The 18,153-nt window shown below is 46.4% G+C and overlaps 1 protein-coding gene across 1 annotated transcript in view; it reads right to left on the bottom strand.

The window, feature by feature from the left end:
- Positions 1-833: 833 nt before the first annotated feature.
- ABCA4 (ATP binding cassette subfamily A member 4) overlaps positions 834-18,153 on the bottom strand; it is a 121,655-nt gene continuing 104,335 nt past the window's right edge. Inside the window, 11 exon segments of the mRNA XM_015563861.1 lie at positions 834-990; positions 1,073-1,176; positions 1,903-2,037; positions 5,591-5,732; positions 7,812-7,918; positions 8,962-9,024; positions 9,744-9,864; positions 10,620-10,749; positions 11,123-11,246; positions 14,091-14,238; positions 15,273-15,388. Coding sequence (XP_015419347.1) covers positions 834-990; positions 1,073-1,176; positions 1,903-2,037; positions 5,591-5,732; positions 7,812-7,918; positions 8,962-9,024; positions 9,744-9,864; positions 10,620-10,749; positions 11,123-11,246; positions 14,091-14,238; positions 15,273-15,388 — 1,347 coding nt within the window.

Here is an 18,153-nt window from a genome sequence, read left to right as displayed (position 1 = left end):
GCATTTTGTTGTTTTTTTTTTTTTTTTTTTTTTTTTTTTTTTTTTTTTTTTTTTTAAATATATTTTATTGAGTTTTTACAGAGAGGAAAGGAGAGAGAGATAGAGAGTTAGAAACATCGATGAGAGAGAAACATCGACCAGCTGCCTCCTGCACACTCCCCACTGGGGATGTGCCCGCAACCAAGGTACATGCCCTTGACCGGAATCGAACCTGGGACCTTTCAGTCCGCAGGCTGACGCTCTATCCACTAAGCCAAACCGGTTTCGGCCCTAGTTTATAATGTATATCAGAATTCAAGGGAGCATGGCAGGACATTATTGGCATAATTTTATATTTACTGATTATCAACTTTGCAGAAACCATTATTAATACCACACTATTCACAGCAATGTACCATGGACAATATACTGAAGATTACTGGCATTCCTCGTTTGTTGTACGATACATGGTCATTTCTCAAACCTCAAAACGTACAACATTCCAGAAAGGAAAGGTGATTCTTGGGCGGTTTAGTCTCCTAACCATTCCCAAGTTGGTTGTGGGTTCTTATTAAATAGGTCGTTGGTCCTGGATTTGTTGGGACAGGTGGTAGGATAATGAGGCAGTGGTCATGACTCTCCCTCCTCCCAGCCAAGATATGCCCCCACCCCAATCAGAATGCTCCAGCTAGAGACTTGGGAGCCTTCAGCCACAGGCACTTAGCCCAGTAGAGAGAGTTTCTCAGCACAATGGCTTTCTCTATTTGCTGATGCAGAATGAGGCCTGGCTACACTGGCCTCTGCCTGTGGTGAGGGGGCAGGACCCTCCCAAGTGTAGGTGGAAAGCACAGGGCCTAGTTGACACCCCCTCCCTCAATGAAGGTAACAAAGGGGCCCTCTGCCCCGCCATCTCCTTACTTGTACTTGAGGTGCTGAATGGTACCCAGACACTGAAAGGTGCCCTTCACCATGATGGCCAGCCGGGTACACAGGGCCTCACATTCTTCCATGCTGCGGGGTCGGAGAGAGGAGTGAGGGGTGGGGGACTCCCAGCCACCTGCCTGCTCTACCCCAGCCCCTGGGAATCTCTTGCCTGTGGGACGTGAGGACCACAGCCCTCCCTTCTCTGATGATGCTCATGATGGTGTTCCACAGCATGCGGCGTGCCTGGGGGTCCATGCCTGTGGTGGGCTCATCCTGTGGGGAGGCAGAGGGAAGGGGCCCGGCTTACTGTACCCTCCATGGTTGGCTTCCTCTGAGCATTATCTCTGGCAGACAAGGCACAGGTCACTCCCCAGTGGGGTGAGACCCAGGGTACCTGGGCACAGAGTGTGCAAGACAGGTGGCAGATTGGGAGAATAAGGACAGATTGTGCCCAGCTCTAGCCCATTCTTCGCAGGAATGGGTTAAAATTGATTAAGGCAAAGGAGAATTACCTTAAAAACAAACAAGCAAATGACAAATCCCCAAACCTTACACGTGTTTGCAAGGAGATAGCTTAGGGACTTTTCTGGTTTCCTCCAAGTTCTGAAACCCATGGCCTCATAAACCCCAGATCGTATGAGCACTGGGCCTCCAGCTCCAAGTGAGAGCCACCTGAGCCTCTGGTCAGGCTCCTGTTCCCATCCCACCCCCAAGCAGGCCTCCCCTGGAAGTAGCCCTTTCTGAGCAGATGCCCACACCCCACAAGGGGCTGAACTTCCTGCTGTGAGCCTATGGCCCCACAAGAGACTTCCCAGGAACTCAGAGTGAGAATGTTTCCCCAAGTGCTACACACCAAACACTGAGCTAATTTGCTCAAAATGAAGAGTCCAGACAGAAACGGACCACTGCATTTTCTAAATCTCTGACCCAATCACAGACAGGCATCACTTGGTTCCCACCCTTGGGTCCACCTATCCCCACAGGTCACTGGCCCCTCACCAGCAGCACCAGCGGTGGGCAGCCGATCAGGGCAATGGCTGTGGAGAGTTTCCGCTTATTGCCCCCACTGTAGGTGCCGGCCAGGCGGTCCCCACAGAGAGACAGGCCCAGGCTCTGAATACTCCAGGTTGCCACCTAGGGAAGAGGAAGACAAGCAAACATCTCAGACCTCCACCAATTCAAAGCCTTGGGCTCCCAGATCTCACATAGCTAGGACGACAGAGCCACCTGCTGGCTCACGTTCTCTGGCACGTGCTTTAAGGACCAGGTGTCTTCTTTCCACTCTGTGCCTTACATTCAGCTTGGCCAGCTCAGCACCCATTGGGTGCAGCCCCCTGAGAAATGGGCTTCAGCCTTACAAATAGCAGCACCCAGTGTCCCAAACTATGGCTAGGAGGGAGAGAGGAAGAGTCCTAGTGTCTGTTTAAGAGTGGTGGGTCTCATTGGTTCCACCCCTTCACAGGGTCACATTTGAGGTCTTATGCACCAAATATAAACTTATTGGGCACCCACCATGAACCAGGCTCTGTTCTAGGCACTGGAGGGTAATGGTAAGCATAGCCATTGATCTTGTACTCACAGATGGAGGTGGTGCAACAGACAATCAAAATAAACAGAATAATGACAGAGTATAACAGTGCTTTGAGGGAACTCTACAGGGAGCTATGATGGAGAATAACAGGTGTGTGATGGAGAATAACATGTGCACAGGAATAGAACTAAGGAAGTCAGTGGAGATAAACTCACAATGCTTCTGCCTTGTGCAGTTGTACATCTGCCTGGAATGTTCTTCCCCCGGATATCCACATGGCCCCTCTCTCAACTCCTCATGTCTCCACTCAGAGTTCACTTCCTCTGTGAGGTTTTCCCTGGGCCACCCTACCTTAGCGTGCAAACCCCACAGCAACAATTCCTCCCTGCTTTATGGGTGTGGAGAGCTATTGCTTATTGCCCCCACTGTAGGCGCAATGGACTTTCCATTCACAAATATGCTGTATATTTTATTAACTTATCACCTATTATTATCTGTCCCTCCCACTATAGTGTAGCTCCATTTTTAACTTTTTACTTGGAATCCTTTCAAATTTATAGGAAAGTGTAAAAATGAGAATAGTACAAAAACACTCATAAACCCTTTACTCTCTCTTACACATATATACACACTCACACACTTACATACACATATACTCACACACTTACGCACACACACACACACACACACACACACACACAATTTTCTTAGACCCAAAGATACATCTTGGCCCTTCACTCCTGAATACTTCAGAGTCTATTTTCTAAGAATATTTTCATGCATAACCACAATAGAGTTTTTTACATGTCAGTAAACTTAGCACTGTTACTATACTATTATCTAATCTTTTGTTCATAGTTCAGTTTTATCATTGGGACCAATAATATCCTTCACAGCATTATTTTCTCTCCAGTACAAGATGAGTTCTGGTGTCCATTGTGTCTACTTAGCCTCCTGTGATCAGGAACATTTCCATAGCCTTTCTTTACTTTCTTTGTTCTTTATGGCTGATTATTTTGAAGATTACAGCCCCTGTGTTTTTTAAAAATAGAATGTTCCTCTAGAGTTTATCTGATGTTTCCTCATGGTAAGATGTAGGTTTACACATTCCCAATCAGAATATTATGTAAGTGAAATTGTGTCCTTCTCAGTTTATTGTGTCTGTGGCATGAGATGTCCACCTGCCTCTCAGGTAATATTAATTTTGGTCACCCAGTTAAGGTGTTGTCTAATTCCTCCATTGAAAGTGATTATGCTTCCCCCTCTCAACCAATAAGCAATCTATGGAAGATATTTTTTTAAACGACACAAATATCTTGCTTCTTATAAAAAATGTCCCCTATATTTAGCAACCATTAATAATTCTCGTCAATCCAATATTTACTATAATCATTGCAAAACGATTTTCCAATTCCATAACTTCCTCCAGTTGTGTATTGGTATTTCACTGTAAGCAAGAACCCTCCATTCTCTCCTATTTATTTATTTATTTATTTATTTAATAGCATTGACTTACAAATTCCAATCCCCCACCTCAGTGTTTTATAATTTATCATAGTATTTAATTATTGCAATGTCTAAATTGTCCCATATATGGCCACTGGGAGCCCCTTTAAGATGGCTCCTGTGTACTGTGACATGCCTCTATTGTGTTTTCTTAAGCTCTTCTTTACTCCTGGCATAAGATTTTCCAGGCTCATTCAATACCTATGCTGTCCCAGACCTGGAATTTGTCATTTGTTTAAAGAGTCATAGTTTCTTTCAGTGGGGATGGTATTAGATACCAAAATTTGGGCACTAAATGTGCTCATTGCTACTGGGATATTTTTTCTTCTTAGCCCTTTCAGTTACACATACACAAACATATATGCATATACATGCATATGTGCAATATACAGGAACACATGCATGTATGCACAAACTTATGTATGTAAATATTTCATGAGTTTCCAGTAATATCTCCAATTCCAATCTACCTTTACAGGGTAACTTCTTGCCTTCCCCTTTTCCATATTTGTATGTCCCTTCTTCCACAGTGAGAACTCTGGCTCCCAACATTACCACATTCACTCATTTACTTAACCCTAAAGCACATCTAAGTTGTTTCAGAATGGCTTTACTCATGCTTCTATAAAAAATAGACTAAAAAGAGCTCAGGATTTGTTTGTAATTTCCCCCTCTGCTCCACTTAAGACTGAGGATAAATAGTCAAGTACTGCATAATCAGTTACTTGTATTAGTTCTCCCCCCCCCTTCTGCAAATAATATTTATCTTGAAATAAAATTGGATTAATTTGCTCCAGTTTGCTTTCAGAGTTAGGATTTTCTTTTTGTTTTCATTTTACCCCCTTCCCATTCTTATTTATCTTATTTTTGAATATGTAGAATATTATTAATATGCTTCCAAAAGTCAAAACTATACAAGGATATATACTCAGAGAAGTGACATTCCCTCCCATTTCCCTTTTACCCATTTCCTTCTTGTCAATGATGAAATTTATTGTTTTCTGGTTTATCCTTTCTACTTGTAAAGATAAACAGACATATGTATGCTTTCTTATTCTAGTTTCTTACATAAGAAGCATTGTACATGTACTTTTTTGCACTTTGCTTTTTTTAACTTGAATATATCTCTTGGAAATAACTTCTTTCTTTTTCTTCCTTCTTTCTTTCTTTCTTTCTTTCTTTCTTTCTTTCTTTCTTTCTTTCTTTCTTTCTTTCTTTCTTCCAGCTGCATAAGACTTTATGGTATGTATAGACTACAAGTTATTCAACCAACATCTTAGTCCTGAACATTTAGGTAATTTCCAATATTTTCCAACTAAAATGCAATAATAACTTTGTGCATATGCATTCTGTATTTTGGGAGGCATACCTGCAGGGTAAATTCTCAGAAGTGAGACTCTGGGTGAAAGGACAAATACATACGTTGTTTTGTGCGATATGAAAGCAGGGATATTTCTGTCTGCTTTGTTCATTGTTATACCCCCTCTTCTAGAACAGTACTTGGCACATAGTAGACACTCAGTAAGCATTTGTTGAATGAATGAGGGATAGCATTCTACAGCTTTCCCACCTCTAAATAACTGCACTCTTATGAGAGAGCCTTATATAGTTTACCAAATTCCTAAGTTGCCACAACAAACCATTGTTTACCCTCTCAATTTCCTCTGCTGGTACACCTCGAAGCCGGGCATAAAGGTAAAGGTGTTCTCGCCCTGTGAGCAGGTCATCAATAGCATCAAACTGAGGACAGTAGCCCATACTTTGATGGACTTCAGAAATATTGGTTAAAATACTGCAACAAGAAAAAGCAATTAGCAAGTTTCCTTCAGAGAGGGGGTGAACAGAGAGCTGGAGCTGGAGGAGCTCTGCCAACAGAGTAAGGAAGCTGCCTTTTCTCTTCTCCCACATTTCTCTTCTCTCAGAACCGTGTACGCCACTGAGGAATCAAAGCAGGGGCCCTTGGTTAGAAACTCATGAACTTCAGGAGTTCTGAGCTTTGAATCCAGTCAGATCCTCCAGTTTCCCTGTCTAGGATAAATTCAATACCTGTTACCCAAATTAGCTTTGGTTTTGGATTGGATCACTTCATATATTAGTTTAAAAACAAAAGGAAGATCAGGTTTCAGAAGTTGAACAGTGATTTTTGATCCCTTTCAGACACTCGGGAAGTAGCTAGAGAAGATACATGCTTCCCCATGAAAGTAAATTTCTCCATCTGTATTTATTGGCAGAGATACAGTCAATGAAAAGGACCAAATGGATCACCGCCACCCCTCCTGCCCCAAGCAAGAGGCTGGCAGGGAGAAGAGATGAAGTGAATTGAGTTACTGATATATTCTCCCTCACTAGAAAATACATTGCCTTGATGAAAAATAAACTGTCCTTAGTCTGAACATTTAGGTAATTTCCAATATTTTCCCCCTTTCTCTTATAGCTTAGGGCCCATGAATAAAGGGATGCAATGGCATGGGGCAGAGAGCCAATATTTTCCCCCTTTCTCTTATAGCTTAGGGTCCATGAATAAAGGATGGATGCAATAGTATGGGGCAGAGAGAAGTCATTCACTATGACGGTCTCCCGCTGTGACAAAAATAACTCCAGGTATGGCTGGGCCAATTAAAACCACCCAGGGAAGCAAGGAGTGTACTTGAAGCTACTAAACCAGAGAACCCAATCCTGTGTCTTAAACCTATAGTTTCTTTCTAGCTTCCATCTTGGTTTTAACTTCTGAGCATTAGGCTATATCTCATTTGGACTATAACTTGAAGTCTTATGGCAAATCCCATTACATCCTCCTGTCATCCGCACACTGCCTCCCACCAACACTTCTTTTGTTACCATTGTGAAGTCATTTGCTTGACTGTAAGCTAAGCTGGATCTGCAGATGAGAAAGGCCTAGCCATGCTCTCACTCCACCCCTGCCAGTCGCTTTACTCTGGACCCAACAGGGATGACCGGGGAAGGCCTGGGAGCCAGAGAAGCCCGGGACTCCCCTGCCCAGGGGCCATTTGGCCATTTGAGGATGGCTCTCAGGTGATGAGGCCTCAGTCAGGCAAATACTAGGCAGACCTGAGCAGGGCCTAACTCTAAGTCTCAACCAGGGCCTAGAGTTCCGCTGGGCACATCAAATGTCTGAGCTCTGCTGTTTAAGGAGCAGGTGGAAAGAGGCAAACAGGTGTGAACCCCTGGTCTCCATCCTGTGTCCGCATCTGTTTACTCACACCTTATTACAAAGAGCAGAAGGCTCCCTCCAGAATCCAAGGACCCATGCCAGTTTTTCCTTTATAAAGTTCCCTTGGCCTGGCAAAACCAAGCATCGGCACAGAAATAGCCAATGCAGAATAAGGCCCCGGAAGGCCCTTGAACCCAACTCCATGTAGAAGCTCTGAGAAAGAATGCTGCAAAACAGGGTTCTCAACCTGGGGCTCAGGGGTGCTGTAGGGCCATAAATGTGCTTTAGGGACCAGTAAATTCCCCAAAAACTCTTTGCAAAAATATGTGGAGGGAGATAATGAGGGACATGGTGTACTTTTTATAGAAAGTAAGTGCAAGAGTTCCTCAAATGCTCAAGGGAATTCATGACACCAAAAAAAGAAAAAATCCCCAACTTAGTGCATCCAGAACTTTCTGAGAATCCATGCAACAGAGGAAACTCCTAACAATCACAATTCAATTCCATTTTCCAGAAGGTCTATATTTTGGATGTTTTGGATTGTGGTCACTGGGAGGTCCACGCCTCTGCACAGATCTTTCAGGCTCTCAGAGTCACCCTCAGACACAGGGTCTGATGCTCACCCTCCCTATGCTGGGACAGGGACATGGTCCAGGACGTATGAGTGATACCCTGGGACATGATGAGTGGGACACTTACCTCTTGCCTGCCACAGTAGCATCGCCTGAGGTTACTGTGGTGTCCCCAGTGAGCATCTTGAAAGTGGTGGTTTTGCCAGCTCCGTTCACTCCCAGAAGGCCAAAGCACTGAGGGGAACACACACAACTGGCCTCACCCTGGAGCCCAAAAGGGTCTGGAGTATCAGGCCCTAGATTAAAGTGCATGGGGAGGTGCGTGTGTGTGTGTGTGGGGGTGCGTGTTGGGGGGCATTTTAGATCTGTGCTTCCGTTAGGAGGCCACTAGCTCCATGTGGTGCAGAATAGTAGAATATTCTCCCTCAAATATGCCACGTTGGCATTAGGATGACTTTGAGCTGAAGGCAATTGAAGAGAAGCAAATAAGAAAAGCTTTCTGCCCTCCCCCTATTTGCCTAAAAGTAGGACACAAATTTACAAGGTGTTTTCCCTCTACTCTCTACCAGTAAAGACAAGTTAATCACTGAAGACAACTTTAGACCCTTACCAGGCTGGAGAAGGCACCAGAGGAATCTACATAACAAATTTTACAAACTAGCATTACTTGCCATTAGTTTCCCATATATTTGCCTCCCTACAATCTGGTACCCTGGAAACTCAAAGTCCCTGTCTTTTGTCTTGCCACTTCTCTAAAACTGTATTGTTCCTTTGCTAAGGTGCTAGATAGGCCTAAGTTCTAACCAACCATTTGAATCATTTGTTTCCTCGTGTACATGGGATGCACATGCTAACAAACCTCTCTTTGTCTTTCTGTTGTTAGTCTGTCCTTTGTCAGAGCAATTTATGGAGCCTGAGAACTTCCGAAGGTTGTAGGAAAGAGGATTTTTCCTCCCCTACAGTGGCTACTGAGCACTAAAACTGCTTCTAGTCTGAATTGGTATGTGCTGTAAGTATAAAAGACCTAGAACAAAACAAAAGAACATAAAATACTTCATATGAATGATATGTTGAAGTGATAATATTTCAGATATATTGGATAAAATAAGTAATTAAGATAAATTTCACCTTTTTCACATGGCTACTAGAAAATTTAAAATGACCTATGGTGACTTGTGTTTTATGTTCACCCGGGAGCTCAGCTTTGGTGGGGCGGGGAGGTCTGCACAGGAGCTGATTCCCGAAGCCCTTTCCGGGGTGACTGGCAGAGTACCTACCTCTCCAGGACGGACTCCCACACACAGCCTGTCCACCGCGGGGCTGGAGGTGCCTGAATAAATCTGCAAGATCAGAGAAAGTGGACTGAGGACTGAGAGAGGGTTAGAGCAAGGAAGACAAGACAGAGCAAAGACTGGCTTAGGTGAAAACTACCCACACAAAGAAGTTACAGATTAACAAGGGCATTCAGAGAGGAGCTGTGAGCTGTAGGCATCTTGAAATTGAGCCTGTGCAGAAATTGACCAGAGACAGTTTAGTGGGGCCCTGGCTGAGGCCCTACATCAGTATCCAATATTAGTACTATGGAAAATTCATTGGAATTCTATGTTCTTGGAAGACTAGATAAATACAAAGATGACAAAACCACAAAAAATTAGAAAAATGAATCACTAGCCCAAGCCAGTTTTTCTCAATGGATAGAGCACTGGCCTGGGGACTGAAGGGTCCCAGGTTCAATTCCGGTCAAGGGCATATGCCCAGATTGCGGGCTCCATCTCCAGCCCTGGTCAGGGCATGAGCAGAAGGCAATCAATTGATGTGTCTCTTTCACATTGACATTTCTCTCTTTCTCTGTGTGTGTCTCTCCCCCTCCCTTCCACTCTTCCTAAAAATCAATGAAAAAATATCCTTGGGTGAGGATTAACAAAACAAAACAAAAAAAGAAAAACAAATTGCTTGCATAGTCATATCGCTTATTCTACAGAAGGCAAATGACAATGTGGTGCCATCTCGGGGTCCAACGGGCACCTCCAAACTAACACACCTACACCTATCTCCTTACCTTGGTTAGTTCATTTAGACTTAAGATATCAGTTTTATTTCCCCCACTAATAATTCTTTGTCTTTCTTCAGCCACATCATCATCTTCATCCACAATGGGCTCCTTTGTGGGCTCAGCAATCCTAAAGGAAGAACAGGGGACAGGATCGGGCTGGTGCACAGCGTCCTCAGCACCATCCTCTTCCTCCTGCTTCTTCCCCGACTTCTGCCTCCAGCCAGGCTCTCTATCCCCTAAGACTTAAATTCGAGAAAGGACTCCCAACAGAAGAGGCATTAGGCAGAGAGGGCAAGTGCCCGGGCCCAGAGTCAGCCCTGGGTCCTTGGGGCTGCCTTCTGGACACCTGAGCACCCATGTCAGGATGAGGCAAGGCCTGGGGCTGCAGCCTTGGGAAGAACCGCTGGGCTGGGGCACGGTTGGCAGCCAGGCCGGGGGCACTGTCACTCCCCTCCACGTTGATGCTGGCTGCACTCAGCTCATATCACCCCTGTCCCTACTCTCACATCTTTAATTAGCAAAGGGGCCTCCTTTGTCTATTGCCTGCATACAGCGGCACTTTGGATACCCCTTAACCATTATCCTTTGCCATGTTATCATCCAATTTAAAATGAGTATCTATCTGCTCACTAAATGAGGGAACAAATATTAGTGATTGAAACCAATAACATTATATTTTAAATATTTTAAAGTTTTGAGTCGTCACAAATTCTTTTGTGCCGATTTTAATGTTTTTCTTTTTCTTGTGTTATTCAGAGCAAGCCAGGCTTTGAGAATGTAAACACCATCATGGTGTGGGGCTCATGAGGAAAAAGACGGCCATGTGGATGTAGAGCCAAGTCCCCGGGCGTTGGCACCCTCAGGGCAGCGGCATGGACGTACCATCGGGTGAGGAAGAAGTGGTGCTGGATGAGGAGGGTCAGGAGGAAGTACACCACCCCTTCTGCCGCCATGGCAATCAGGTTCTTCCCAATGAGGTCCCATTGGAATGGATTTGGAGAGTTCTTCTCACCTGGGGACAGAGGCCACCGGAAAGCGACAGGAATTAAGCCCACTCTGCCGCCCCAGCGCCCCCTAAAGACCTGCTTTCAACACTCGGCTCAGCTAGACCAGCCCTTACGCTAGGAATCAATCAAGAGCCGAACACAAATCTCATCCTGACTCCTCAAGTCAGAGTTGAGAAAAGTGGAGCCCGCCCTCCCCACTCCTGTGGCTCCTCAGCCAGGAAACAGGCTTCCTGGCCCTGATCCCTTCTAGGCAGCAGGACAACCCGGACAAACTAGGTGTCTGACCCCCGCAAACTCCCCCGCCTCCCGCCCAGGCTGGATAGGAACTCCTGCTTCAGCCCTCCTGCCTCAAAAGATCCAGGGCCTACTGCCACCCACCGAACCGGGCATAGACGTCTGTCACAGCCTGGCTCAGCGCCAGGTCAATGAGGCCCCGGCCCAGGCAGAAGTGGGGGAAGATAATGAGCAGCTTCCTCAGCAGGGCATTGAACCTGAGCAGCATCTGAAACACAGCAAAGCAGGGCAGTCAGGAATAGGGCCAAGCCCCCGTGCCCTCCTGAGCAGGGTGGGCCTGGGAGCGACTGCAGACGGAGGGGCCAGGCAGCCAGACTGTCTGAGGAGGGGTTTGTGGAGCAGACAGGAAAATACAGAAACACTCACAGGAGGTGTCTCTTGGGGAGCCTCACAGGCAGCCCTTGGGGAGCTCTCTGCGGACTCACTTTGAAATTACACACAGTCCTCCATGGCATTTGCTACCAGGAGAGGCAGCGGCTGGGAGTGTGGCCCAGGCGCTCGCCTTTGGTACAGCTGTGAGCCGTCTCGTGTCCCGGGGACTGAGGCTCTCTCACCTGCTCTATCGTAGCTCAGCTTAGGCCAAAGGGGAGAGGGTCCTGAGAGCAGCTCCCTGCTCTGCCTCTCCGCTCCCACAGGACAGCGATGGGCTGTGGGCAGGTGCCACCAGCACTAGAGAAGGCAGAGACTCTGGTGTCTGTGTTGAGTTGGGGGACTTGTTTCCAGGTGATCGGATTGAGCCTGCTGCCTCAGCCTCTAAGTGTGAGCAGAGTCTCCCCCAAGCAGGCAGAGGGGGCACGGAGGAGGTGAGGCTGAAGAGGCCACTGCTGCCCACTTGCCTGGCCTGTACCTACCGCGCAGCCGCCTTCCTCTCCAGCCTCCCCCCTCTCCAGCCTCCCCCAGCCCCCACAGCCCCTGAAAGGCGCTCTGCTCTTCGGCCTGTGGGCCTTTGCACGTGCAACTTCTGTTAACCATCCCTATGAGCAGGAAAGAACGCCCTCTTCACAAAGCTGGCTCCAATAACCCCTCCTCTCATCAGCCTTTCCAGATTCCCATGGTAAAATACCTACTCCTCGCTCATACTTCCCACATTGCCAGGGTTAATTACTTTTTACCTGACTACTTTCTCCCTAGTCAGTGGTCCCCAGAGGACAGGGATTGGGTCCTAACCATTTGGTATCCTTCCTGAATACCTTGCACAACAATTAACTCATAGTATTTATTAAATGGGTTAATAAAATTCTACTTATCCCAGGACGGGCTCAAATTGAATTTCCTCCACCACGAGTCTCCTGGCCCTTGCAACCCAGTTCTTCTGGGCCCACTCTGACCTGTAGCGTTTTATCTGTCTCGCCCCTTCGATGCTCTGTCATGTGGAGTGGTGTGTCCTGAGGGTTGTTTTGGTTCCTTAGTTGGTGTGCAGGTCACTGACTGACTGGAAGGGGGGTTCCTGGGGGCAGTGCGAGGGGTTGCACTTATTCATATCAGCACAGCCATCACATGGTGTTCACTTTGTTGACACCTTTTGGCTGAGCAGGGACAGCAGCGACTGGGACCTGGGAAGTCTCTCTGGGATGCTGGATATTTCTGCAGCATCTGTCTGGTAATTTATGTGACAGCAACCAACTTTTATGCAGGAGACCTCGGAGGGTGCACTCAAAAAAGGTTGGCTAAATGAGTGCAGCCGGCAGGAGGGAGGGAGAATGTTCTGAATGACTTTAAGCTTACCATTTAATTATTCTGAAGTAACACTCTCTCTTAAGACTTAGTAGGCTGTGAGCCTGTGACAATAACAGCTCTGAAGAGCAGCCCTTTCAGCCTGCCAGGGTGCTCTGGCAGGAAGAGGGGATTGGGGGGAAGAGGTCTAGACGTGGGTCTGTGTTCCCATCCCCCTCCCTTTTGGGGTCTGACTGTAACATGGTATATTTTTTTATCAGTCATGGGATAGAAGTGGGGTGAGGGGGTTGTTCCTTGCTTAGTGGCCACAGAAAGCCCGACAGGGTTTGGGAAAGAGAGGCTGTCAGGAAGCCAGGAGCTGGGTGGTTCATGCAGATTTGCCTTGGGTCCTCCCAAAGGCCCAGAAGCAGGAGTGGGGCCAGGGGCCAGGGGCCAAGGGCCGGGAGCTGCAGGACAGCAGAATAGATGCACTAGTGCCCAACCTCTGAACTGCAAAGACCTAATGAGGGAAGGAAATGAGCGGCTAAACAGGCCACTGGGGCACAGGCACATGGGTGGGACTACCAGTCCTTGGAGATGTTCCCAGGACAGCCATGGCCAGGGCTCAGACACAGCAGGCTGGGAGCAGAAAAGACAGCTCTGCAGCTGCTACCATTGTGTTTAGGATCCAGTCTGGCCAGCTCTTTCTGGGTGAAGAGGAGTCTGGGGGGTTGTGGATAGGATAACTGGACTTTTCAGGCCATAAACGACTCATTCAGTGCCATAAATTCCTAACCCTTATCCTTAGGATTAATTTTCATGTAAAATAGTATATATTCCTGTTAAAATTTGCATAAGGAAGTGGAGAGAGACTATACATGTATTTGTTTAAATGTCTCCAGAACACATATGAGAGAAACTCCAATGAAAGGTTGCTTCTGGAGAAGGGAACCAGGTGATTGCAAAACAGGAGTAGGAAGGAGACATTTCATTGTGTGCCTTTTCACACCTTTTAAATGTTGAAATCACATGAATGCTACATGTGTGTAAATCTTAACACCAAAGTCCTCAAGAAAACCTTCTTAAAGGAGTAAGAAGGATCATGGAAGGTCATTTATAGCTTAGAATGAGCTCAGAAAACCATAACACCAGAGCACACACATGAATAAGGAGCTTAAAGAAGAAAAGGAAGGAAGGAAGGAAGGAAGGAAGGAAGGAAGGAAGGAAGGAAGGAAGGAAGAAAGGAAGGAAGGAAGGGAGGAAGGAAGGAAAAGAAGCAGCATTCATTTATGCACTGACTTGTCCAGACACAGTGCCTGCCATGGCCCTGCTTGACCGTCACACTCTCTCCTCTAGTATCCCAGCCATCAAACAAGGAAGCCAAGAAAGTCGTGCTCACCTGGTTATTCTCAAATAATTCCAAGATGAAGGTGATGGCACTGCTGTTGATGCCGATGAACAGATTAGCACAAGACAAGGCCACATAGGCTGTGCTGGGCACATCAAACAGGAAGGATGCTGGGTACATCATGGGGATGACTGCCCATCTGTGTGAAACAACACAACTCAGCAGACGGAGTGCCCGTTTCCGCTCCATCTGCTGTACCCCAGACATATGCATTCCCCTCATGCAGGAGGTGATATGTTTGAACTGGTGAGAGTCCGAGGAAGACCAAAGAGATACTCCACCCCTTGGTCTTTGTTCCTCATCTTTGACTTGAGGTAACAATGCCTTCCCTGGCCACCTCATGGGAGATTTTGTGAGGAACAAAGGAGACGGCAACTGTGGATGTACATAAATTATAAAGCCTCGTACAATGCACGGAGCACTGTCTTCTCACAATGCTTCTCACTCGAGTCTGGATCAGCAAAGCTGAGCTGAGACCCCAACAGGCTCATTTTCACAGATCACTGGAGCTGATGTGCCAGTCATGCTAGTTCCTGAATTCTTTTTCAATAGAGATAAATGGAAACCATTGCTATTATAATAGCAAGACTCTATCAGCCCACATAGAAAGGGCCAGGTATCATTATCTCCACTTCACAGATAAGAAAACTGAGGCCTTGATGAGGTGTATTACTTGTCCACAGTACACATGTAGTAAGTGGTAGACCTCGACATAAAGCTGCACACTTTGCTCTAATTCCACTGAATTTAATCTCTGTGACATCCTCTGGCCCTGACTCAGGAACAGCTTTTTAGCCGGAGTCTTCTACTGTGTGTACATAACCCTTGGCCGGTACAGATGGAGACACTGGGATGTTCAGATTGGCTTTCGATGAATCAGAATCACAGCTGGGTGAAAAACAGGGGAGTGGCTGAGTCCCAGATTTTGGTTAGGCCACCGTTTGAATGGGAGAAGATTCAGGCCATGTAGGGTGAGTAGACGGAGCCTCAGGAACACCTCCACGTACGGCGTCAGACACAGAGGCCAGGCAGGGTTATGGTCAGGCCGAAGTGTCTGCTGGGGGCCAAAAGCTAGCCTTGCCACCAGAAACCCCGTGTGCTGCTTGGAGATCATGCCTCCCCTGCCCCCAGCTTCCCTTTGGAGAGCATTAACTAATGGCCTGAACAACTCACCCGTACAGCATGAGCAGTGCAACAAGGGCAGGAAGATTGTCCGGAGAAGTGTAGGCTTTCTTCTGAAAACCGACAAAGATGCCCACCATCAGTGCCGCACTCACAGCATAATTCACCTTGGAGAGAGAAGAGGAGAGCAAGGCGCTTTACCCCTCTGGACCTCTGTTTCCTGACTGCCAAACGAGGGCCGAGGGCCGGGCAGCTTGTCTAGCACATATGGCCTGGGATTCTGATTCTATTGGTCTAAACAGCTCTTGGTTAGCATATGTTAAACTGTTTCTAGTCCTCCTACCCCACCCACCTCCCTGTGCAGGGGACCTTCAGTCTGCATCTTTTACAAAATTCTACCTGATTTCTCATTCTCTTTAATTGGTATGAAGTCCTATCGATTCTACTTTCTAAGTATGTCTCCAGAATTCATAAAAAAAAACGTAAGATATAGTCCTTGACCTCATGAAACTCAAATAAATGATACCTTTTTATCACTTTCCCCTTCTCTTCCCTTCCTGCACAATTCAGTCCTAAAGCCAGTAGAACAGACAGGGAAAGTTGGGCAGCCACGGTAGGGTCAGGGGTGGAGTCCGGACAGGATGAGAACCTGAGAAGGGTGAGAAGGGTGTCTCACAGGGTATGTGAGCCCCAGTGGGGCGAGGAGGGTGTTGGCCTGGTGTGGGGTATTAGAGCCAGAGCAGAATGAGGAGGACTTCCACGTGGGGTCAGCTGGAGCAGAAAGAGGAGGGTGTCCCTACAGGAGAGGGGATGGTGGCAGAGATGGGGACTTATTACATGCAGGTGCATTGCTCAGGTAGGTTAATGAGTTGGAGGTGACAGAAGCTGGTGTCTCACTCTTGAAGAAGAGAGTTATAAATATGGAAAGTGGAAAGCCATAGTGAGCCAATGGTGTTGGTTTGAATAGAGGTTTTAGTGAGCCCTCAGTGTTTGGTGTATAAGTAGGTAAATAGAGATGCAAATGGTTTTTATCTATGTGTATGCTTACATATCTCCCCTAGTTCTCTCCACTGAGATGGAGAGATGGGAAAAAAAATCCTGGGACCATTGAGACCCCAATAGCACAGAACCTACCTAGTGCCAAGATCTTGATTTTGAGAGCTGTTTTCCTTGGAAAGGAACCAGGGTTCCCTGGGGACACAGTTGATGCCAAGTAGGGCTGGGGCGAAGTGGAGGACAGACCTGGAACACCTTGCAGTGCCAGAGAGCATGGAGTTGCTCAAAGACAATGGGGACAAAGTCAAAGGAGGCAGCTCCATTGGGCTCCCACTGGTCAAACTGGGGATAATTTGAGCATTAGGGTAAATAATAATGGTATCCAATTATAACCCATGGATTGACACGGAAAGATGACTCCATATAGTTATAAGTAAATACATCAGCGGTTCTCAACCTGTGGGTCGCGACCCCTATGGCGGTCGAACGACCCTTTCACCGGAGTCGCCTAAGACCATCCTGCATGTCAGATATTTACATTACGATTCATAACAGTAGCAACATTACAGTTATGAAGTAGCAATGAAAATAATTTTATGGTGGGGTCACAACATGAGGAACTGTATTTAAAGGGCCAGAAGGTTGAGAACCACTGAAATAAATGAATGAATGGGAAGTTTGATAACAAACAGGATATTTACACAGCTTTAAAGTACCTTTTCCCAAAATTCTTGCTAATTATAAAAAGAAAAAGATTAACTTTACAGCGAGGAGCTTGTCAGACACCATCTTCATCAAGGGACCACCGTCGGTAGTAGGACAAATTGAGAGCAGCAGCCACTTGATAGGACGCAGTGAGAAGACAGCATCCCTTGTGATGCTACTGCTGTGACCTGAATCTGACCGTGAGGAAACATCGGGCCAATCTCGATTCTAGTCCATATTCTATCTCTCCTTGGGTTCAGACATCTCTGTACAGGTACATGCACGGTCAGCTCCAAGTATAAATTCTGTTCCTCGTATTTTATTTTTTATAAATATGTTTTTATTGATTTTAGAGAGAGAGAATAAAGGAGAAGGAGAGAAATAGAAACATTGGTCAACTGCCTCCTGCACATCCCCTACTAGAGACCAAGCCCACAATCCGGGCTTGTTCTTTGACAGGGAATTGCACTGGTGACCTCTTGGTTCCTGGGTCAATGCTCAGCCATTGAGCCACACCAGCCAGGCTGTTCTTTGTCTTTTTAAAAAAAGTAGAGTGAAAAAACGGCAAGTTAATAACTTTTCGGTGCAGGTGTACCTAGCTCTTTTCATGTTCAAAGTACGAGGTCAGTGTGGGGCCTGTGAGTGATGTCTTTGTCCACAGTGGGGCTTGTAGAATCTGACCTCCTCTCCATGTATTCATGAGTGTTTTTTCATGCAGACAGAAAACAGAGGGAAGAATGTAGGTGCTCTTAATAACCTGGTTTTGTATTGTCAAGTGACAGGCTGCTTAATAAGTCGAGTAAAATAAATATGTCTCTAGGAATCCTGACTAAAGGCCGCAGTGGAGAAGGCTGTTTGAGTCGGTTGCCATCATGATGTACCTCATCATCTCATGAAGTGGGGATCACGTTAGTCTTAGAATGTTGAGATAACACAAAGGATCTCATTACCCAAGACACCCAGAATACCTGGAGTTGGTGTCACATTCATCTCTACTATATTTTTTTAAATATATTTTTTATTGATTAAGATATTACATATGTGTCCTTTTCCCCACGTTACCCTCTCCCCCCCCCCTCTCTTTCCCTCCCCCCATTTGTCCGTGTCCATTGGTTCGGCCTATATGCCTGCATGTAAGTCCTTTGGTTGATCTTTCCCCTTTACCCCCACCCTCCCCTACCCTCCCTCCAAAGCCCGACAGTCAAATCAATGCCTCTCCATCTCTCGATCA

This window comes from Myotis davidii, unplaced genomic scaffold, assembly GCF_000327345.1.
Source record: "Myotis davidii unplaced genomic scaffold, ASM32734v1 scaffold1335, whole genome shotgun sequence".
NCBI lineage: Eukaryota > Metazoa > Chordata > Mammalia > Chiroptera > Vespertilionidae > Myotis > Myotis davidii.
Note: the sequence above shows the minus strand (reverse complement) of the source record. Positions and strands in the feature narration are given on the sequence as shown.